Source organism: Pelmatolapia mariae, linkage group LG7 (genome assembly GCF_036321145.2).
Source record: "Pelmatolapia mariae isolate MD_Pm_ZW linkage group LG7, Pm_UMD_F_2, whole genome shotgun sequence".
Taxonomy (NCBI): Eukaryota; Metazoa; Chordata; class Actinopteri; order Cichliformes; family Cichlidae; genus Pelmatolapia; species Pelmatolapia mariae.
In genome coordinates, this window is record NC_086233.1 from 41,016,173 (window position 1) to 41,039,876 (window position 23,704).

At 41.4% G+C, this 23,704-nt stretch overlaps 1 protein-coding gene across 1 annotated transcript in view; it reads left to right on the forward strand.

Moving 5' to 3' along the window:
• si:dkey-106n21.1 (solute carrier family 23 member 2) overlaps positions 1-23,704 on the forward strand; it is a 54,986-nt gene that overhangs the window by 15,281 nt on the left and 16,001 nt on the right. The window contains exons 4-8 of the mRNA XM_063480937.1: positions 2,471-2,654; positions 3,287-3,468; positions 8,885-9,002; positions 10,631-10,787; positions 20,674-20,927. Coding sequence (XP_063337007.1) covers positions 2,471-2,654; positions 3,287-3,468; positions 8,885-9,002; positions 10,631-10,787; positions 20,674-20,927 — 895 coding nt within the window. The remainder of the gene's footprint in view (positions 1-2,470; positions 2,655-3,286; positions 3,469-8,884; positions 9,003-10,630; positions 10,788-20,673; positions 20,928-23,704) is intronic.

A 23,704-nucleotide genomic window follows, 5' to 3' on the forward strand; every position in this document is an offset into this window, starting at 1 on the left:
GCCCCTAGAGACAAAGCACGTACAAACTCCAAAACATGTACAAACTCCGAAGCACGTACAAACCCCGAAGGACGTAAAAACTCCAAAACACGTAAAAACTCCATAGCGCGTACAAACTCCAAAATACGTACAAAACACAACAGAAATGCTCCAGGATGTTGAGCTTTGTTACCTAGTGGCTACACAAGCCAGGAAGTACCAACGACCGGATTTGGTGTGTGGTAGTAACAGGTCAATTAACATTTTTTTTAATTATTTGAATATATATGAGTGCCTGTGTATAAATACACAAACAATACACATATGCTTTCAATTGTGTAATTTAAGTGATCTAGGTAGCTCTGTTTTGGAAGTTCAGTTAACGCTAGAAATGTGTTTTGGAGTTTGTACGTGGTTTTTGGAGTTTGTACGTGCTTTGTCTCTAGGGGCCACCGTATATATTTATATATAAACATATATATATATAAAACCACAGGGTTTTTTTACATTAGTAATTCATTTTGTGCATAATTTTATATTGTTGTTAAAAATAAATAAATTAAAGCAACAAAACAACCTGAAGAGCCGGTTGTGAGCCGAAAGAGCCGGCTCTTTTTAGTGAGCCAAGCCGAAAGAGCCGGTTCTCTAAAAAGAGCCGGAAATCCCATCACTAGTTTTTCAGTTTCAGTTTAAGTTTCAATTTTATTTCTATAGCACATTTAAAAGACCAAGGTACATCAAAGTGCTTCACACAAGAGCAGCAATAGAGTGACGAAGAAAATACAGTTATCATTACGGAAAAGTTTCAGATAAGTGGCATGGCGCAAACGCAAACTGAGTAAAACTTTAAAATCGAATTTGCTTCAAAGGCTAGCTTGAACAGGTGGGTTTTTAAACGTGATTTGAAGGATTGAATGGATTCCGACGCATTGACAGTTTTTATTATCAGGCTACAGAAAACTTAAAATGAGCTTTTCAGGTTACTGCCAGGACTTGCTGGGAAGTCCTACCAAGGAGGGGTTAACATTAATATCGCACTACAGCCAAATCCTTTGTTTAAAGAATGAACACTATGGGTGTATTTCATTTAGTTTGAAATTTTTTCTCTGGATGTTTGAATTTTAAACACAAACTGCATTCTCACTCTTCATTATGAGCATATGGCAAGGGGAAAATAGGTACATAACTATGACACAAGTGTAGTCTAAACTAAGAGGAAAGAAATAACATTTGATTTCATTCCCAAAAAATACATTACAGGACTCTGTGATAGTCAAAGCTTGACTACCCTTTGGCAGATTACAATATAATAAAACTAATGGATTGTACACTATACTATACATTTGCACATACGTTTTACAAGCACTAACTGATTTGGAAAATGCTGTAAATTAAATTAAATCAGAAAAACACTGTTATATCATAGATAGACTAGAAAATAAACAAACGACTGATCAATACGGGCTGTCGTAAGCTCTATGCAGACAGGTACACATACCACCAAGTCAGATAACGATTGATGTGTCTAAGGGAGGAAGACAGGATGAATAAAATGTCACATATGATATTTTGACAAACTTGAAATATCAGGAAAGGGATTCCATTCGTGATAATCAACTGCCAATTCCTAAAGTGTCTAAATGAAGAATGAACCATGGTTCCTCCTCAGCTATAAATAATAAATCCACCTAATCTGTGTAGCAATTTATTTTGACAGTTAAATGATTATGTGTGGAGAAAAACATCAGCATGATTAATGTCCGTTTGCCACTTAAGGTTAAAGTTAACTTTTAGGCCAATCTTATGGATTGTTGTTTCATGAGATTGATCTATATACATACATACCTGTGTGAGAGTAAAATCAGTGTAGTTATTTTGAAATTTGATTAAAATAATCCTTTTGAAACAGAAAGACTCATTTTTATACTTTTCTTTCTTTAGTTTTATCATGTTTGTGTGGGAAGCAGTGTAGCCATATATCACAATGCAGTGTGGTGCTCCACAAGTAAGCTCAAGCTTACTATTGTAACACTAAGCCCGAGCAATTAACTAAGAGTTAAGTGTTCCTCCTACACAGTTTGGCAAAAGCTTGAACATACAACAATGGAATTTGAGAAAATACTTTAAGTGAAGTACTTCAGTACTTTAAGTTTCTTTGGTTTCATTCCCCTTTGAAAAAGAGAAATGTTTCATTGTATCATGTATCATTTTGGAAAACAAGAAAATAAAAAGTTAACAGCATAAACATCAAGGCAAAAAAAGTGCATAAAAAAGTATTACAGCATACAAAGTGGTAGCAATTGAAACAGACTCTTGAAACCATAGAACCTAGTAATAATACTGTTTTGTTTTCTAAGGAGAAAACAATCTGCTAATAAAAATTCTCTTCAGGTTTGCTTTGAGTATACAAAGATAAGCGTAATCAGAAGAGACTTTACATCATTTGGTCAAGTGACCTTTGACCTTTAACTTTAAAATTATTGACTTGCAGGTTACCAATCCTCCAGGGTGGCACATTCAGTTTCATCACTCCAACCCTGGCAATTCTTGCATTACCCAAGTGGCAGTGTCCTGTGCCAAATGCACCTGTGAAACCACTGGTGCAGTTTCATAATGGCACCAGTCCACTACAAATGGAAAATTCAGATGAGGTCTGGATGACAAGAATGCGTGAGGTATGTTCACTTGTGTGGTTAAAAAACAAGGTGGGGGGGGGTAAATAAGCAAAGAAGTGAAAAAAAATGTTGTCAAGACTTAACATTTAAATGTGAAGTTGAATTAATTTTAAGTCCCTCAACAAAAAGGAAAAAGGACAGTGTGAAGAACCCAACGAGAGAAAAGCTACATTAAACGTGGCTTAATATGTATATATATATATATATATATAAATATATATATAGATAGATAGATAGATATTTCTCATCAGAGGCCGCACAGTACATGCTATTTAGAAACTGTGACTAGCTGTCAATGTGAAGCTCTTTGTTAGCATGTGCTCAAATTACACGACTGCTTGAATTCTGCTATTTTTAAATCGCTAATAGACAGTCTGTTTCAATTTTATCTGTCCCAAATTTCAGATTTTGGGTCAAACCAGTGAAAATTTCAGACTTTTAACTTGAACAGTTTTTAGATTTTCATGTTCTAAAACTATGTTCTGCAAAAGGCCTAAAAATTAATTTTAAAAGGTTAAAGTCAAACTAAAGCATTATAATGGCAAAAGATGCACAACATTTAATTTTAGATATGAAACCTTCATGTTGGCATAGGGAATGACATTACATCCTTATTGTCTTATCTTCCACAGATCCAGGGAGCCATTCTGGTATCCTCTCTCCTTCAGCTCACACTAGGCTTATCTGGGCTGGTGGGCCTTGTGCTAAGATATATTGGTCCTCTGGCTATCGCTCCCACCATCAATCTCATTGGTCTGTCACTGTTTACTGAGGCTGGAAAGAAGTCTGGAGGCCACTGGGGAATAGCTGCTCTGTGAGTTAAAATCCTGATTAGCTTTATGTTGGAAAAGATGTTGAAAGACGTCTCTGAGCTCATCAGAAGTGTCTACCAGTCCTAATTTTGTCTTTATCATATCAAAGCATATAATTCTAACTGGACAGGAAGCCCATATTCACACGTTGCTTTACTTGCCACTTGCCTCTATGGTTGCTGTCAAAAGACATAGACTCACCATGGACCTGAATGTTTTGGTAATACTGAGCTTTCCATAATTCCTCTGAAGTGAATGCTTGCAAAGAAAGGTTTTATGTTCAAATTAGACAGAAATTAAGTTGACCATAGTTACCACAAGTATTGTTGGAGGAGTGAGGCTCAGGCATTCAACCCCAAATAAAACTATACCAGCTGTTAAGCACAGAGCTATAACAACATACTGCAGTGTACCAGTGGAAATGGTACAAAACACAGTGGACTTAATAATTACAGTGGCAGACTACTTCAGAGTTCTTCAGTATAGCTCGAAAGCATCAGTTGTAACTTAGATACAATTGGGTATTACAACAGGGCAATGACCCCAAGCACACATTAAAGCTGGTGTAATGGACTGGTTGTGAAATGGATAAACCAGGGCAATGGTAAGCTTTTGCAACACCTTTCTCAAATCTTAACCTTAAACTACAAAAATGTGAACAATGCTTGAAAGTCAGGCAAGAGCTACCAAAGCCATCTGTGAAATATGAAACTTGCTAAAGGACATTTGATCAAATATTAGATGTAAGACAGATTTAAATGCATCACACATTTATATTTGAGCACTTTTTGTGCACACGGTTCATAATTGTAAGTTTATAAGTTTGCTTTCAGGAGTGTAGTTTGCAAATATCTGTTGCTGCCATTCAGGCTGTCTCTCACTCCTTGCAATTCCATTAAATGTGCCAAGGCAGCGTTAGCTCACCTCTGAGTGAGGGGCCTCCACATTTTAGCCTATCTACATGATTGGTGGGTCAGAGTATGTGCAGAGATGCAGCTGGCTCTGTCTGTGTTAAACATCCAGGCTCTGGGTTTCTCTGTAAAATTTCAGAGGAGCTTCCTAACCCCAAGCCAGCAGAACATTTTCCTTGGGCTGGAAATATCTTTGATTTTTCCTTTTTTTGTTTGCCAGTGGCTACATTTGATTGTGACACATTTCAAAATGATCTTAAAGATGGTATCTGTCATTGTCATAGTGCCACTCACACTGTTAAAAATGATGTTACAGTTCTGTACTCTTTCTCACTGTGGGCATTGTATCACCTTTAGTTGAGGGTGACAATAACCACATCTTCTATGCTAGCTCTCTGCCCCTGAAGGGAGTCCAGGATGCTGCACCAGTGCTCTCAGACTCGGAGGATGTCACTTTCCAAGGTGGTATGCACAGATGTCTCTGTGCAATGGTGCATCCATGAGAAGAGTCTGAAATGCAGTGCAGCATGAGCCGCATACCAGTGCTTACCAGCACTCAAGCATTTTCTGTCTCTTGAGAGCCACCCATGTTACAGGCCATTTGAACCTGGGGCTCTTCTCTCTGGAAGGACTCTTTGTAGAAGCTCAGGCATGGGATATATTTGGCCAGGCGAAAGTAGATCTTATTGACTCCAGGGCGAACACTCTCTCCTTCTGTTCTCTGCCGGCAGAGAACAGAGACCTGCTCTACCTATGAGAGCAAGTCACCTACTAATCATGAGGTTGGTGGTTCGATCCCTGCCTGCTCCTTGGGCAAGATACTAACCCCAAGTTGCTCTCCGATGCATTGTGTGAATGTTAGCTAGAAAGCTCTTGTGTAGAAGAAGCATACAAAAAGAATTCTTGTATGAATGGGTGCGAATTGGTGAATGAGTCATAATGAGTGTATAGTGCTTTGAGTACTCAGAGCAGAGTAGAAAAGCACAACATAAGAACCAGTCCATGGGAAGACGTGCTCTTAAATGCATATCTGCCAGTAGAAATGATACTTCCAGTCAGTGCTTTAAGTGGCCCAAAAGAGGTGCCGGTACTCTATTTTTTTTCCGCCTCCCCTGAGGTAACAACAACTATATTGAATGGGTTTTATATACAACAGTCAACAGACAACCTTATACAAAATAATAAATCATTTTATTAGTTTGTGGATTTGCTTGAGCTAGAAAGAGCTACTGAACATAAATAAAATGTGCACAAGGTTATTGAAAAAATACCCTTAGAAAGAGCTACTAGAAAGAGCTACTGAACATAAATAAAATGTGCAAAAAGGTATTGAAATTTTTTTTTAACAAAATGTACATAAAATAAATTATAAACTAATTTGTATTTTGCTCTCTCTTGAGTCACTGCTGCTATCAGCAGCAGCACTTGTAAAGTGTTTTTTTTACACAAAATGTATATAAAATAAATTATAAAATAATTTGTATTTTGCTCTCTCTCTTGAGTCCCTGCTGGTATCAGCAGCAGCACTTGTAAAGTGTACCTGCAGAGCTTGGTAGTTCTCCCATACTGCTTTCACTGTTCTCTCACTTGAAGCAACCCAACGCACTGATAAAACACGGCCTATCACAAGGAGACGTTGTCCAACATTGTGAGCACTCTCGGTTAACTCCCTTTGGTTTTTTGGTGATGCATGGTAGAGGGAGTAAAGCTGATCTAAGAATATTTTAAAGTGGTTGATTCCTCCTACCTCCTTCAAAACATCACAAACTGCCAGTTCCAGTCTGTGATTGGAACAATGCCAGACAAACAGGTAAGGGAATTTGGAACAAAGCTGCGCAGCAACTCCTGCTTTCCTCCCAAGCATCACTGAGGCTCCATCACAAGCAAATGCCAACAAATGTTCCTGTAGGTAGTGAGGGTCAAAGCCATTATTATGAAGACATCCTAATAGTGCTTCAGTGATGTCCTTTGCTGTGGTCCCCTGCAGCTCAATCAGTTCAAAAAATATTGTGTCTGGATTTTCACTGGAAATAGCTGACCGCAGGCACACGACAAGCACAGACTTTCCACTTATTGTAGTGGATTCATCAATGAGCACACACAATTTTCTTTCATTCATCACTATGTCATTGACTACCTTCTTTTTCATTTCAGCTGCAATGTGATCGAGTATATTTGCACATGAGTTATTAGAGTGCAAAACTCTGCCCATCTTGACACCATTTAAGATTTGCAACTGGACATCTATTGGCATGTCTGTAAAGGGACGCCCATGCTTGCCAATCTTATAAGCTGTTCTAAACACATTGCAAGTTGAAGCGTAGTCAGCCTTTCTCATATCTTCAATGTGTTTTTGCATTGTATTTTGTGTTGCCTTCTCTTTTATTTCAACTGCTTTCTTGTGATAAATTGAGTCTCTGTGCTCTTTTATTTTCTTTCGTAGTGAGTTTTGTTGTGCAGCCTTGTCCCTTCCAAAAGACGAGATTAAGCACCCACTCCACTCCTGCGACACTCTCTGCCCTTGCTGCATGTCCACGCGAGCACAAACTTGACTACACACACTACAACCCAACTTTTGATTTCTGCTGATCAGCCACTTGTAATTTGTGGAGAAATACCGGACTTGTGCTTGGGACCAACATTCTGGCCACTCATGCTCGCTAACGCGGCTGTTGTCATCGGTAGAAATGGTGTCATTCTCGTCCTTGTCGTCGCCAAAAGTGCCGTCGTCCGCGGCTGCGGCACTAGTGCAGCTTTCATTAGCTTGCGTCTGACCTGCAGCGATATCATTCTGGCTTGGTGGGGTGTCAGCCAGCGAGTCCTCTGATTCTGACCTTGTTCTTTTACTACTTAGAGTCTGAAGCCAGGAGAGCATATTAAGTGTTCATTGTTTTTGTATTTTAACCGAGCAGCTGTTTGCGCGTTTTACACACCCTCTCCGGACCACGTTGAGTTGTTGACATGACAACGGCAAAAGCGACGCATGCGCTTTTCACTTGTAAAACACATTGGTGTATGGGTAATGTAGTCTCTGCTCTCGGTGGGACGAATTAGGAAGCGTGCTTGTGAAGGGCGCTCTGAAAAGCGGCAGCGCAGCCAAACGATTATAACAGATGTGCAAATGAGAGTACCGGTACGCTAAAAGCACGTTCTGGGCGCATGGAGAGGTGGCGGTACTCTCAAGAGCTATATTTAGAAGTGGCGGTACTGAGTACCAGCGCGTACCGGCCCACTTAAAGCACTGCTTCCAGTTCTAGAAATTATTTTTATAGTTGGGCGCTGTTTTGTTTTGAGGTCCTCTCTCTCCTCCAAGCTGATCATTCTGAAGCCAGTCTCCTCCTCTTTGGGTGGAGTTTTGGGTTTTGTTTTGTTCCCCCCTCAAGAAAGTCTTTCCCTCATCAAACCTAAAGTATGCCCCTTCACTCATTTGTCTACTCTCTCACCAATCTCTGTTACTGTGGATTTTGACTGAATACTTTTGTCCTCTCACTAGAGGAAATCTCCCCCCAGACCTGGAAGAACTACCTGAACAAACTCCCATGACCCCTGTGTACTTATATCCATCTTTTCTGTGTGCAAATAAAGGCTGCGAAACTTTTTGATTACCTTTTCCATTGGCTCTGCTTTCTGGTTCACCTTTGGTATTTAATCACACAAATGATGCAAACCTACAAATAAAACTACAAGAAGCCAAAAGAGCCTGACAAACATGAATGCGCACACTTTGAAATGGACACTGAGAGAAATCAAAACACCAAACCAAAATCCTAAAATAAAAATAAAAATCAAATCTTCAAATACTAGAACCACCATGAACATCAACCATTAATCAAGACTGAAATATGGGGTCAAATTCAAAAACCACAATCAGTCTCAAGCATCATGACGTTGATTCTATATTGACAAATTTACCCTTTTTTGTTTTTAAAACATAAATGCTGACTGTGTTAATCCACATCTCCAGCTAAGAATTGTGCCCTGTCCAGTGCTACCCTGTGAAATCTGTCTTCATTTAACATTTCTATCTTGAGATAATGCAGACTAATGCTGTTATATAGAGAGATATTTGTGGGTTTTAAAAGGTCAAGCACATCCACCTCCTGGTGCCATATATGGATAATAATCAGTCATATCCTTCATAACTTCAGCAGTCTCTCTGGCCCTCATCCATCAATAGAAGTGTCAGTCCATATCCTGCAGCTTGTAGAAGCAGACATAGACAGCTTATTTGTAAATCACCTCTTCACTTCTATCTGACCAGTATTCATGCACAGTATGACATCTTTCATCACATTTGAAGTGTTACAAAAACATATTATTTTCAGGTGTCAAGTACCAGCCATGCCTGTTGTGTAAAGTGACATGTTTTCACTTGCCCTGACCTCCCTGTAACTGTGAACCATGCCCTGCTAAAAAGAAATTCCACAAATAGCTGGAAGCAAGGGGCAAGCCTTCGGGGAAATTACTATGATTGACACATTTTATCCCATTTTCTTTTTTCCTATAGCACAGTGGGTCTGATTCTACTGTTCTCCCAATATCTCAGCAACATTGATGTTCCAATGGTTTCTTACAAGAATAAAAAATGGATGGTGTTCCAGTACCCACTCTTCAAGCTGTTCTCTGTGAGTTGTCAAAATTTCCAAGTCTAATATGTTTCACTTGCTTTCCGTTGTGATAAAAAAAGATCAAATGAAATGATGGGACCCAAAAAAAAACTGTTTCGAACATCCTAACCTTGCTTCATAAAAATTTAATGAAAAATAAGTTGTGAAATCATTTGGAGTCAAGTCAAAGTCTGCCGGTCAAGTTAGACTTGAAAAAACTAAATGTTGTCTATTTGTATAATAGACAACATTTGTATACTGAAAACAAGTTTACAGTTTGACTTTTTGTTAAACACTAGTATGTCGAATCTGCCTTTTATCTCTGTGTAGGGATGATATTGCTTCTACTTTTAAACATGATTATGGCAGTCTATAGTGCTGATAACATTACACTGGGAAAAAAAGTCTTTTGAAAAAATCTTTTTGAAAATAGAAAGAAAAAGAAAAAAAAAGAAAAGTAAAATAGCAATATCTGTGAATTACCTATTGTGATAATTACCTACTGATAATGTAATTTCTTTTTATGTTGTTCTTTCCTCTTTTATGTTCATGCAATGGGATACCTTGAAAGTGTCAGTGCTCAGCTGAACCACAGTCCTTTTGTGGCTCCCAAGAAGACAACAAGCATCATAACTTGGCATGCTTTCAATAAACATTTTTCTAGAATGAGATCTGTTTCATATCTGTAGCTACATCTCTGCTGCAGATAAAAGAAAATAAAAAAAAGTTTTGATGACAGCATCATCCATGGCTTTCTTTTTAAGCTACTCAACAAATAGAGATTTAAAAGAATGGCAAAACATCAAATGGTGGGTAGAAATATTTCCAGAAAAGTCTGAAAAGACCAACAACATCTAAATGCCTCTTGATATTAAAGTAAACAATGCTTAACTGCTCTAGCTATTCATCAGTATTCATTATCATAAAATACGGTATTTTTCTTTCTATCTAAGAAAAGATTCTGCTATTGTGTACACACAATGTGTACACACAAACAAAAGTACACACAATCTTCTGTCAAGTCATATTCTTTTTTAGGCTATCATTATAATGGATATGATACTCGGTAACTGAAGTCCTCTAGAATTAATTATCTCAAGTTTACCCATGAACTTTCCATGAATCCCACTCAGTTATCTTCATTCATGGATTCTACAGATCAATGTATCATGATGACTTTAAGGCAGAAATTTAGGAAATATAATCAGCACATTCTGCTTGCATGTTTGCCTGACTATGAGTTATGCGTTCACTTTCCTCGATATGTCCTAAATAAAAGCATTCATGTGCACAGTTCTTTTCTCCCATGTAATCTCTGTACAAAAGTGATGATTTAAAAAAAAAACACTGGAGTCCCAGACAAACTGTATGCACATGTATTCAGGCTCATATTTATGACAGCTGCAGAAGTACATCTACCAAATTGATCAATAATGTGATCGTGCTTACAATGACAAGCTGCCACCACCATCTTACATTCGATGAAGGGGTGTGGATGGAAAGGACTGGTTTATTGGTTTTAAGATAGATTCGCGTGTAACATCTTATCACCTCAAAGTGTTACTGAAAACAAATTCAGACTTGCATTTTTTGTATTACTTGAATTTTTTTGTTTTTGTTTTTCTGTTTTTGATAACAAATTCCAGGTTTTGTTTGGCATGTGTGGTGGCTGGCTTATCTGCTTCTTGCTGACCATTTTTGATGTCCTGCCTTCAAAGTCTGAGAAGTATGGCTTCTCAGCCAGAACCGACATAAACCTGGATGCTGTTACAAACTCTCCATGGTTCCATGTGCCTTACCCTGGTAAGTGAATAGGTATCATACTTCAAACAGTTATTGTATTATACTATATATATTTTTTGGTTTACTTTTTTAATTTTCTTGAACACCTTTCCTCATAAATCTTTAATTTTAGTAGTTGTAACACTCTTATTAGGGAAACTACTTTGCTTCATAAACATATAAAGTTGCAAAAGTCCTGTAGTAACTGCATTATTAAAGATCTGCCATTTATTGCTGTATTATAAATAAAGTAAAAATTCTTAGAAGCTATGTTTCTACAAACCATTTAGCTTGCTTGCTTCTCATTAGGCTAAGCTTGATAAACATCCAAAACTGTGGTTAGTTAAATGTTGCACAATTTCTGATTCACACATGATTAGATATGAAATTAAACCAGACATTTATTTATGATTGATTGCTTAATGCGTATCTGCTAAAACCTTGGTATGTAAGTGAAGAGTAACAGATTGATTGACTGTATCATTTAGGACATAAACACCTAGTGCCAACAGTCAGTTGGCTCTGACTGCTAAGAAGTCATGTGGGATTTGACTGTGGAATGTCTATTTTGTAGTTTGAAAGAACACATGTTTGTAGAGGAAAAGGACCTTTTTTTAAAAAACAAAAAGGAGATCAAAGCAAAACAATATCATTTTGTAACAGGAACAATATATAGTCCAGGTAAGGGTATAAAATGCATTTCCCTTTTGGAAACTCACAGGTTCAGCTTGATGTCAGTATTTTTTATTCAATAAACATGCTGGGAAAGTCAGCTGTAGGACTTTAGTTGTTTGCACGTATCATCTGCTGTTTACAGATGGTACAAAAGTATCCATATTATTGAGTTCAGGTATTCCAGTCATGGCCATAGGCATATGAAATCAAGCACCAAAGCATACAAACTGCATCTACTCCTTCTTTTCTTCTGAACGAATGGGTCACTCTCAGGAGCTCAGTGAATTCCAGCATGACACAGTTATAGGATGCGACCTGTGCAACAAGTCCAGGCTTGAAATTTCCTCGTTATTAACTATCCCACAGTCAACTGCTACTGGTATCATAACTAAGGTGAGGTGCATAGTGTATAGAATAGAATAGAATAGAATAGCCTTTATTGTCATTGTACAGGGTACAACGAAATTCGAGTGCCACTCCCATGGTGCAAAATACAATAATAAATATAAATATAAAATATAAAAAGTACAATAAAACAATCGTAAGTACTCAAACAATAGTAAGTACGATATATACAGGATAGCAGCATTAATATAATGACAGTATGAATAGCAGCATAATATTGTGACAGTGACAGTATGGTATAGTTAAGCAGGTTCAATTGTTTTTGTGCTTATTTACTACGGTGATAGCTCTGGGAAAGAAGCTATCCCTGAATCTGTTTGTCCTGGTTTTATGTGACCTGTACCGTCGGCCTGACGGTAAAAGTTCAAACAGTTGATTACTGGGGTGAGAATGGTCCTTGATGATATTGCCAGCTCTGCTGAGGTACCGAGAGTTTGCAATGACCTCCAGGCTGGGCAGAGAGCAGCCAGTGATCTTCTGGGCTGTGTTGATGACCCTCTGCAGTACTTTCCTGTCTGCAGCTGAGCACCCTGCATACCATGTTGTTATGCCGTACGTTAGGATGCTCTCTATGGTGGCTCTGTAGAATGTCACCAGCAGCCTCTCCTCCAGGTTGTTCCTCCTGAGCACTCTCAGAAAGTGGAGACGCTGCTGGGCCTTTTTTACCACCGCCGTGGTATTTGCAGTCCAGGAGAGATCATCAGAGATCTGCATGCCCAGAAACCTCATGGAGTGCACCCTCTCCACACAGTTCCCGTGAATGTAAAGTGGGGCCGGGTCTGCTCTGCCCTTCCTGAAGTCCAAGATAAGTTCTTTAGTTTTCGTGGTGTTCAGTTGGAGGTTGTTAACTGAACACCACTCAGTCAGTCTGTTGACCTCATCTCTGTAGTCCGACTCATCCCCCCTTGAGATGAGTCCAACCACTGTAGTGTCATCTGCGAACTTTATGATGGTGTTTGAGAGATGGGTAGGGGAGCAGTCGGATGTGTAGAGCGTAAACAAGAGGGGACTCAGAACACATCCTTGTGGAGACCCGGTGCTGAGTGTGATGGTGCTGGACAGGTGGGGGCCGAGTCTAACAGACTGTGGTCTATTTGTCAGGAAGTCCTTGATCCAGAGGCAGATGGGGGTGGAGAGTCCCAGGTGAGACAGTTTCTGGACCAGGATCTCCGGGATGATGTGATTGAATGCTGAGCTGAAGTCCAGGAAGAGCATTCTCACATAGCTTCCTCTGTGCTCCAGGTGACTCAGCGCAGTGTGGAGCGCTATGGTGATAGCGTCCTCGGTGGATCGATTTGTCCTGTAGGCAAATTGGTGGGGGTCCAGAGTGGGAGGCAGACCGGCCCTCATGTGCTGACAGACCAGTCTCTCAAAGCACTTCATCACTACAGGCGTAAGTGCAACAGGCCTGTAGTCATTTGGGCTGTCCACAGCTGTCTTCTTGGCGATGGGGATGATGGTGGAGGTTTTGAGGCAGGGCGGGACCGTGTTTAATGACAAGAAGATTTTAGTGAAGACTCCGGTCAGTTCGTCAGCACATGCTCTGAGAACCTTTCCATGTATTCCATCAGGACCTGCCGCCTTCCTGGGATTCACTGACCTTAGAACACACCTCACTTGATGCTCCCTAAGTGTTAGTGTGCCGGTGCTGGAGGCGGGTGGAAGTGGTGTGACAGCTGAGGGCCTGGTCGTCTCAAAGCGGGCGAAGAAACGGTTTAGATCCTCAGCCAGCGAGGCATCACTCCTAGATGTCGCCAGGTTATTGCTTCTGTAGTTGGTAATGTGATTGATCCCCTGCCACATTTTTCTGGGGTCGTTGTCAGCAAAGTGATCTTCAGTCCTCCTCCTATAGGCAGCCTTAGCTTTCCTGATGCCTCTACTCAGGTCTGCCCTGGCCGCCCTATACGCAGCCCTGTCCCCTGACTTGAAGGCAGTGTTGCGGCTTTTTAGGAGGGATTGCACTTCGCTATTCATCCAGGGTTTTTGATTTGGAAACACCCTGACCCTTTTGTTGACGGTGACATTGTCAACACAGTTCCTGATGTACGAGAGTACAGTGTCCGTGTACTCCTGGAGGTTGTGGCTGGAGAATAAATCCCATACAGTTGTTGAGAAGCAGTCCTGCAGTTGAGAGAGGGCTCCTTCAGGCCAGGTTTTTATTGTCTTTGTCTGGGGCTTTGTTTTCCTCAGCAGGGGGGTGTAGCTGGGGGTGAGGGACATGCAGAGGTGGTCAGATCCAGCCAGGTGGGGGAGGGGTGTCGCTCTGAAAGCATGCCTGATGTTTGAATAGACATGTTCCAAAGTGTGTTCTCCTCTCGCAGCAAAGTCCACAAACTGGACAAATTTAGGAAGCACAGTCTTTAGGCATGCTTTGTTAAAGTCGCCGGCGACAATAAAAACCCCATCGGGGTGGGCAAGCTGTTGTTTGTTTATGGTGTTGAGCAAGAGGCTGAGAGCCGTGCCAACGTTAGCATCCGGCGGTATATAAACAGCTATCACAATAACTACTGTAAACTCCCTCGGGATATAAAAAGGTCTGCACGAGACTGCCAGAACCTCCAAATCAGGAGAACAGTGTGTGTGAATGATCCTGCTGTTACAACACCACTCGTTATGCACGTAAACACATAGCCCCCCTCCTCTGCTTTTACCTGAGTTGCTGTTTCTGTCATGCCGGTGTAGCGTGCGGCCTGCTAACTCGACTGCAGCGTCGGCAATCAGTGGGTGAAGCCACGACTCCGTGATAAGAATAATGCTGCAGTTACGTGCAAAGCTCGTGGTGGCTATCCGTAGCTCCAATTCGTCCAATTTGTGGGTGATGGATCTGGCGTTCGATAGGAAAAGGCTCGGAAGTGCTGGCCGATGTGGTTGTTTGCGTAGCCTAGCATCTGAGCCCGACCGGCATCCCCTCTTCTGCTTTCTCTCCCTCCGTCGCCTCCTACGCTTGCTGGGCGGGCAGACCATCCACGGTGACCCTGGCGGTCTCGCTATCTCCTCCAGGATGTTGTGTGTTCGCTGATAGTCGCCAGAAACAGACAAACTATATTTGAAACCTAGGTCAATTAGGTTCTGGCGACTGTAAGAGATGGCGGCGTTGCACACATTCAAAAATATACACAGTAAAAGTAAAAACGAGCACCAAACTGGAGAGCTAAGAGCCGCTGCACCCGTGCGCGCCGCCATCTTGGAAAAAAAATAAATATATATATACGACACCAACCTTCTGCCCTCACTACAGAACTCCAAAGTTCATGTGGCCTTCAGAATAGTGCAGTGTATATAGAAGAGCAGTTTATAGAGAATGTCATGGAATTGGTCTCAATGGCCAAACAGCTGCCTCCGAGCCTCACATCACCAATCACAACGCAAAGTACAGAAGGGGACAAGGTCCTGACCTCAACCTTACACCTTTGGGATAAATTAGAGCAGAGACTGTGAGCCAGGCCTTCTCTTACAACATCAGTGTCTGACTTCACAAATGCACTTCTGGAAGAATGGTCAAAAATTCCCAGAACACTTAAAGCTGTTATAGCTGCAAACGGTGGGCCAACATCATATTAAACCCTTTGATTTAACCATGGGATGTCACTCAAGTTGATGTGTGTGTGAAGGCAGATGAGCAGATTAGCAAATACTTGCCGATACTTGCCAAACAAATAAACAAAATTGTTTGAAATGATGGCAGGAAAAACACTTGCCTTTTAACAAAGAAAACGTATGTACAATGTTTTTGACAGGTATTGTTTATTGCGAATAAATGGCTGTCAGTTGCAGGTATGTTCATTAACAATAATAACAAGATAACATATAAAAAACTGTTAGTTTCACTCTGATATCCTATTGTGAACCCAAAGAATTTTGACAGCACATGATAGTTTTTAATGTTAGAAGTTGAAGACTGAAAGCAGTATTGACTGCAATAGTGCAGACATTGATGAAGATAGTGGATGTTAAATAAGTTTAATTAGGATGTTTGGGTTTTATTGGGTTTAGCTAGTGATAATCTGAAAATTTTGGTACAGTAGAAATAGTTATATACCTTTTATACCTTTAATCAATGGAAAATTGCTCAGGAGATTGCTAAAGAAAGAGATTTTCCCAAATATCAAGGAACTGAAAACAAAGTTTTATGTTGCAAATTCTCAAAGATGCTGGGAAAATCATCTTTTCAATAGCTAAAAAAGTCTACTGGAGGGCCAGATTTAAAAATAAATGCATCCTCTAGTGCAGCGATGGGGAACTCCAGGCCTCAAGGGCCGGTGTCCTGCAGATTTTAGATATCACCCTGGACCAACACATCTGAATGAAGTGATTAGTTCATTGCTGGGCCTCTGGAGAACTTCAAGACATGTTGAGGAGGTAATTTGGTAATTTAAACCAGCTGTGTTGGATCAAGGACACATCTAAAACCTGCAGGACACCGGCCATTGAGGCCTGGAGTTCCCCACCCCTGCTTTAGTGCCTGTTGTGTTACAGTTGTGACAATGTTGTATGTAATGACAAGGATTTTAAATTTGATTCTGGATTTAACAGGGAACCCATGAAGAGAAGCCAGTGTGGGTGAAATATACTCTCTTTCTAGTCCCTGTCACTACTCTCTTTGCAGCATTATGGATCAACTGAAAACTTCTCGGAGAGCTTTTAGGACATCCGGATAATAACAAATGACAGTAGTCCAGTCTAGAAGTAATAAATGTATTTACTACTTTTTCAATATCTGAGACAGAATGTTTCTAAATATTATAGATATTGTGCAAATGGAAGAAACCACATATCTTGTCCAAAACCAACTCCAGGATTCCTGACAGTGTTACTGGAGGTAATGCCATCCAGAGTAAGCATCTGGTTGGACACCATATTTCTAAGATTTTTAGGGTCAAGTGCAATAACCCTAGTTTCATCAGAATTTAGAAGTAAAGTGAAATTAGAAGTCACCCAGGTCTTTATGTCTTTAAGACACTCCTGGAGTTGAACTAATTGGTGTATGTCATTTGGTTTTGTGGATAGATAAAGTTGGGTATCATCTACATACCCAACTTTTTCTGTATTTAAAAAAAAAGTATGCTATGCCTAATGGAATAATACTGCCTAATGGAAATATGTACATTGTAAACAGATCCAAGCACTGAACCATTGAAACTCAATAATTAACCTTTGTGTGTGAAGAGGACTTGCCACTTACATGGACAAATTAAAGTCTGTTAGATAGACATGATTCAAACCACTGTATTGCAGTACCTGTAATACCTAAAGCATGGTAAAATCTCTGTAAAAAAACATTAAGGTGAACAGTATAAAATGCTGCACTGAGGTCTAGCAGGACAAGCACACAGATGAGTCCACTGTCAGAGGGCATTAAAAGATCATTTGTAACCTTCAATAATGCTGTTTCTCTATTGTTTCATGGCTGAAACTCTTCAGTTCTCTTTACAACTACTTTTTCAATAATTTTTGATATTGGGGTAGGACTTTGAGTAGTCTTGTGGGAATGGGCTCTAAAAGACATGCTGATGGTTCAGAGGAAGTAATTACTGAAGTTAAGTAAAATAGATCAATTAGGGAAATAGTCAATATATAAATATAATCTAGTAAATAAATCAGAAGTAAGGCTACATTAAAATATGCAGATGAGATGCTGACTTAGTCTGATACTATGGTTAAATTATACATCTTGCTGAAGGCTGACGACAGCCTTCCTATTTTAGATGGAAGCGAACAGGGGTGAACCTAAAGGGGGGCATGGTGTGTATTTCAAGGTTTTCGTAACATTTTTCTGATTGAAAGTAAAATAATATAAAATACTGTCTCAATTAAATTGCATTAATAATTAAAAATATAAATATTAAAGCTTTTTTCACAAGCCAATAAATTCCACCTGTAAAATTCCACTGACCTGAGGGATTTTAGGTTGGACCATGAATTATTGTTAATATTAATTAACATCTACAGCATCATAACGTCTTGTTTTCAACAGCACAAAAACTTTGCATTGAAGCACAGGGCAAATTTCAGAATGCTGATATGCTCGTGTCTCTTCATTCACTCATTCACTTGCACACTTTAACGCATAGCAACACATGTGCAAAAACTCATAAAACCTTCCAAAATGACAGAGTAAAGACAAAAAAAAAATATGATACTTTAGTTTAGAGTACATATATATCTTATTTTATTTGGATTTGACTCTACTTGAAAGTGTTTATAAATTTTTGCATTTGAGAAAATGCTCTCTTTAAAAAATTAAATTTAAATGAAATTTAATATGACATGTGAATGCAAGTAAGCTCCAACTGACCAGGTTTCATCATTGCCAACATGATTTAAAGTATCCAGAGTGTTAAAATAAGTTAAACAATTAAAAAGCACAAAAATGGTTTGATCAAACTAAACTAATGGGCACTCAAACTACAATTTTTTACTCAGGCAAATAAATAAATCTTCATGTTTATTAAAACTGACAATGACTGATTCATCTATTAGGTACTGTAGCCACTGACATGATTTCAGTCTTGATGTTCCTATAGTTTAGGAAAGCTTAAGTATCTTGCAGAAGCTTTCCTCTCCTCAGGAATTCTCTCTGCAGGAGGGGGAGATATAGGAGAGGTGGAGGAAGATCTCAGCCTGGGCGTCTATTGTCTTGTGTAGTCTGGAAGATGAGTGGATGATGGGGTGGGTGCAGTTTTCTCTGTAGTGGGGTCGGGTGGGCTGTCCCGGGCTCTGTGGGGCCGGGCGGCGCTGCTGCACTGGGCCCTGGTCCGGATGGGCCTGGGCCCCCTTTCCCTGGCGGGTTGCAGAGCATGGGGGTGCCTACTGGGGTCAGCGGGGGAGCTGGCCCCAGGGAGGGGTCACTTGCCCCTCCCTTTCTTCCCTCCCCATCTCCAGCTGCCTCCCTCTTCCCGCTCCACCACAATCACCCACACATGCAGGGCCTTGGGGTAGGGGTGTGTCACCAGGGTGCAGAGGAGGCATCCCCCCCCTCTGTCCCCTTCTGGCTGCCTCTGCCTCAATTTTATCTCACAACTTAGACATTCACATTACTCACACTCTCATAACACATACATATAGGATCTTGGGGGTGGGCTCACAACACGGACTCCAAATTACCATCAGGGTGTACACCTCACCCCTGGCGTCGTTGCCCACCTCTCAATTTTAAATACACGTAGACATTGAGGGCTATCAGGAGGGGCTATGCGCTTACCTGCTGCTCTCTGGCAGGTAGCTCCATGCCCTCCTGGGTTTTAATTGCACCTTAGAACACATATACATCAACACTACATATGAGCGGGTAGAGGGAGGTTTGGAGTCTTCTCACACCCCCGGTCTCTGCGGCCTGCTGGAGCGGGGGGGCTAGGAGGAGGAGTTGGCCGTCCGACTGGGGTCTGGGGTGTGGGGCCTCCCTGCTAGTGCGGAGTCGGGGCAGTCTGCTTCTCCCCACTGCAGGGAAAAGGGTAACACCACCTGGGTCTGGGTGCAGTTTCCCCCTCCAGGGGCAAGGGTACCTAGACCCGGTTCTTAGAGTACGCTTGGGGAGTGTGATTGTGTGTACAGCGTCTCTTTATGTCTGTCTCCACGTTGGTTGAGTGTGGAGTAATTGCCTATGAGAGCATGAGGGTGGGAATGGATGTTTGTATTTGAGTGTGCCTGTATGTCTGTGTCTATATGTCAGGTTGGGTATCAGACGCCACCTCTCTGGGGACATCTCAGGCCCTCCAAGGTTTGGAGGCCTATCTCCCCCCACCACTTCCCCTGCCGGTGGCGGACGCCCTCAGACATCGATGCGTTGGTGGTTCTTTGTGTCCGGGGGTGGGCGTCCGGGTACACACCGGCTCACTCCTTGGTGGCTGCTTATCGGGGCCTGGAACCTGGGGCTCGCTCGGGCCACTTCGGGGGTGGGGTGCCCTCGGCCTCTCGGCCTGGGGCTCGGTCACTCAGGCACAGCTGGCTGCCGGCGGAGCTCACGGGCACGTCACTGCAACCCCCCCTGGCTTCTGCTCCGCGGCTGCTGAGTGATCCCTCATCTGGGACTCTCCTCAGCTCTTTCTGGGACAGTGGCGCGGCTGCCCCTCTGTTGGTCTTCCTTGGTCTCTTGTGTTCTGGGGGCCTCTGGATGTCTGGAGTTTTGATCTCCTCCATACCTGCTTCATGCCCTGGAGGATGGGACTGTGGCCCCCCACACCCTCTAGCAGATCATTACATTAAGGAACCTTTTAAATACAAGCGCGCTCATGCTCACAGGTGTACACACAGGTGATCACACACACAAACTACACCCTTTTTGGCTCCTACCTCAAAGCACACTGTGCGCTGTCGATCTTACGTGCTGCACAATAATGTTTAATATTAAGTATGTAGTGTTATATTCCCATATATCATTGTGATGTTGTTTATTCTATTACTCTCGTTTTCTTCTGCTTGTTTTCTTTTTTCTTTCTCAACAGGTGATCCAGGTGATCGATATATGTATTTTTTGTCTGCTTATTTTGTTGGTTTTTGTTTTTTGCCCTTTATCCCCGTCCCTCTTCTCCGCTGTTTTTTTTTTTGTTTGTTTGTTTTGTTTTTTCCCCCCTCTTTCTTTCTCCCTTTTCTTTTCCCCTGTCCCGTATCTAGCAAGTAAAAAATAAAATAAAATAAACAATAAAAGGTAAATCAAATGGACCATTACGGCAAGGCTGGGATGGTCCATTTGGTAAAGTAAATCCGTTGGGCATCTTTCTTCGCCTTTAGACAATAATTCTGATGGCAAAAGAACCAAACGGGACAGGTTTAAAAAAAAAAAAAGAAAAAAAAAAAGGAAAGCTTAAGTATGCCTCCTCTGCATCCACAGGCCAATGGGGTGTGCCCACAGTGAGTTTGTCATCAGTGCTGGGTATGATGGCCGGGGTCTTGGCATCGACCATGGAATCTATTGGTGACTACTATGCTTGTGCTCGCTTGTCTGGTGCCCCTCCACCACCCATACACGCTGTCAACCGAGGCATCGCCGTAGAGGGTATTGGCTGCATACTTGCTGCTCTGTGGGGAACTGGAAATGGCACCACTTCCTACAGCCAAAACATTGCTGCACTGGGTATTACCAAGGTATATACAATTGTTGTCTCCTATCTGGTTGTAGATCTCTTGAAGAAGGCAATTTGTAAGATTTTTAATTCAGTTGATTCAAAACATAACAAACATTTGGGGGACTTTTAAACCTTTAGTCCAAAAGAACAGTAAAGAAAAGACAGGAACGCAAGGAGGAAGACATGGGGCCTTACAGCATATGGTTTGCCTGTTAAACCCAGTGTGCTAAACTGGTACCCTCAAGTGGTTTATCAATCACACACACACTAATTCATGTGTGACAAGACAACTCTTTGTCATTCCCAAGGAAAAATGGGACATACCAATTAGTAGATGACCCTATATTTTATGCATATTTCCTGAATTTAGAATGCTCTTGTAACTCTGGCATGTCCTGTCTCGCAATTCCATCCGAGAAACATGGACTCCGACGACCATGTTCCATGCACATTCATGTTTAAATAAAGAGTAAATCTCAAATAGTACAATGGAAGTAGGAGTCTGCAAGATTGAGTCCATAACAGAACATGCTTGGTGGAAAACCAAAATCTTTTGACCTGTTAAGTAATGGGGTTTAGATGTCTTGTAATGATCGGCACTTCATTTATTCTGCTCATTTGTCCGAAGCAGAGCTACCTGTGTCACCCTCCAGTGCCGCTGACATGTGCAGAAATTGTGTTGCACAGACAGTACAGAACACTCACCTTCCACAGAGGGAAACGAGGGTGGCTGATCGCCTAGTTGCTGATGATGTCAGGGAGTTATGGGCATATTCTTCCCATGCTATCTGGGAGCTTCAGGTGGAGGGATTCATGGACACTGTGCATCAGAGGGAGGCCTCCAGCTTCTGGTTTATCCTCTCCACCTGGTCATTATGTCTGCAGGTAAAACCCAGAAGAAAGACTAACCTGGGCTCCCAGGACAGAGGAAAACTCTTTCCACACCCAGGAGGTAATTTGAGGACCATGATCCAACAAGATGTCCCAAAGAATTCTCATGCAGCCAGAACACATGATGGGTCATTACTTGGGCATCCAGTGAGGATACAGTTTGGGTAAGCTGATGAAGCAGGTGGCTTTAGAAAAGTAGTCAACAATAGTAAAGATGACTGTGTTATCTGGTTAGCGGGGAAAGGCCAGGGCTATGTGAGACCAAGGCCTCCCAGGTGTAGGAAAAGGTCAGAGGAGTCCCATGGGTGGAGAGCTGCAAGCCTTATTTTTAGCACAAACCTGGCAAGCAGACACATATTCCCGGACATCTTTCTTGAGAGAGGACCAGCAGAACAGACATTGGATGAAGGCTATCATCCAATCAGTGCTGGAATAGCAAGTGAACCAGACCATATGCCACCAATTACGAATCATGGACTCAATCTCCCACGTCAGAGACCCAGGCATCTGAGGGTGATGTACTTCTCCATGGCCTCCTGTTCCAGCTTGGACAGGCTGTACAGTCTGCTGGTGGGTAGTGGAGCTCCAGGGAGAAGGTTTGTTGCCCTGGCATATGGCCTGTGATGAGGGGGAGAGAGAGCAAGATCTTTATGGAAGATATTTGGTAGGTCATCATGATATGAAGGCTGTGAATGTTACACCAGAAGACGCCCTTGATAGGAAGAAGTGGAGGAAGGCATGCAAGATAGCGGACCCTGCGTCGCGGGATATAAACTGCTAGGAAGAAGAAGATTTGGTAGGTCATGACAGGCGGCTGGCACAGAGGACAGATGCAGTGGTTCAAAGTGGTGATCTGGCGAAGTACTGGCCCCCAGGGGCAAAGCTGATAGTAGGCAGTCCTGATGACAGGAGAGGTTCAATCCTGCAATAGTATTCTGGACCTGATGAATGTGCAGATTGTATTTACTCAACCAAAGATGTCCAAAAACAAGGGGTGTGCCAGGTGCTTCATATATAACTGAATGAGTTCGTTATGGTTACTGGAAATGATGAGGTTCACCGGGAGGGAGCGATGTGTGATGTCTGGAAGACTATTGCTGAGAGCTGTTAAGAGCCGAATCCTGAAGAAGCTCAGGTAAACGGTTCCATAGGTAAGCAAAGTTCAGTGGCTAATGATTTATCTAAAAAGTTTTGTTTGGCACCAGAGTCAATTGAAGCCTGCAGAGAGCACAAGAAAGTCTGCAACCTTCCTAAAACCAACATCCAGGGTAGGAAAGAACAATAATCAAATTTGTCCACCAATATCCCTACCTTTACTGCCAGGCTCAATCTATTATGTCCAAACTATCCCGGACAAGCCCCCATTTATTTTACGACCGGGCTCAAAAGCCACAACATAAATATGGAGACTATGGTGACACACACACAGTATCTATTGTGTACTTGCATAATTTATCACAAAGAATTTGAACATTGGGAGCTAAATAATAAGTGACTGCAATAAAGATTTCTTAAATTTTGTATTTATTTTATTTTATTCTATTATTATGCAATAAAACATTTTTAGGATACAGATGTTATTGTCATTAAAGTATCTATAAGTAACATCCATTCCTCACTTAACAATAATATGATGTCCTGCTCCCTGTATTATCTGGGCATATGATGCCCCTACCCCATAGGTAGGGGCATCATACCTATTGAGTCTCCTCAAGGAGAGGAAACTAAATTAACTTTGCAATGCACAAATAATGTTGATTCATGTCAAACAATGGTGATTCATCTGTCTGAGAGCTTTGGTGGTGATATGTGTACATAGCCATTAATATAAATACTAGCAACATATTTGTAGTTGTAAGAAGAGAGTTTGATATTAATTTAGTATTCTAAAATATTCACTGAAAC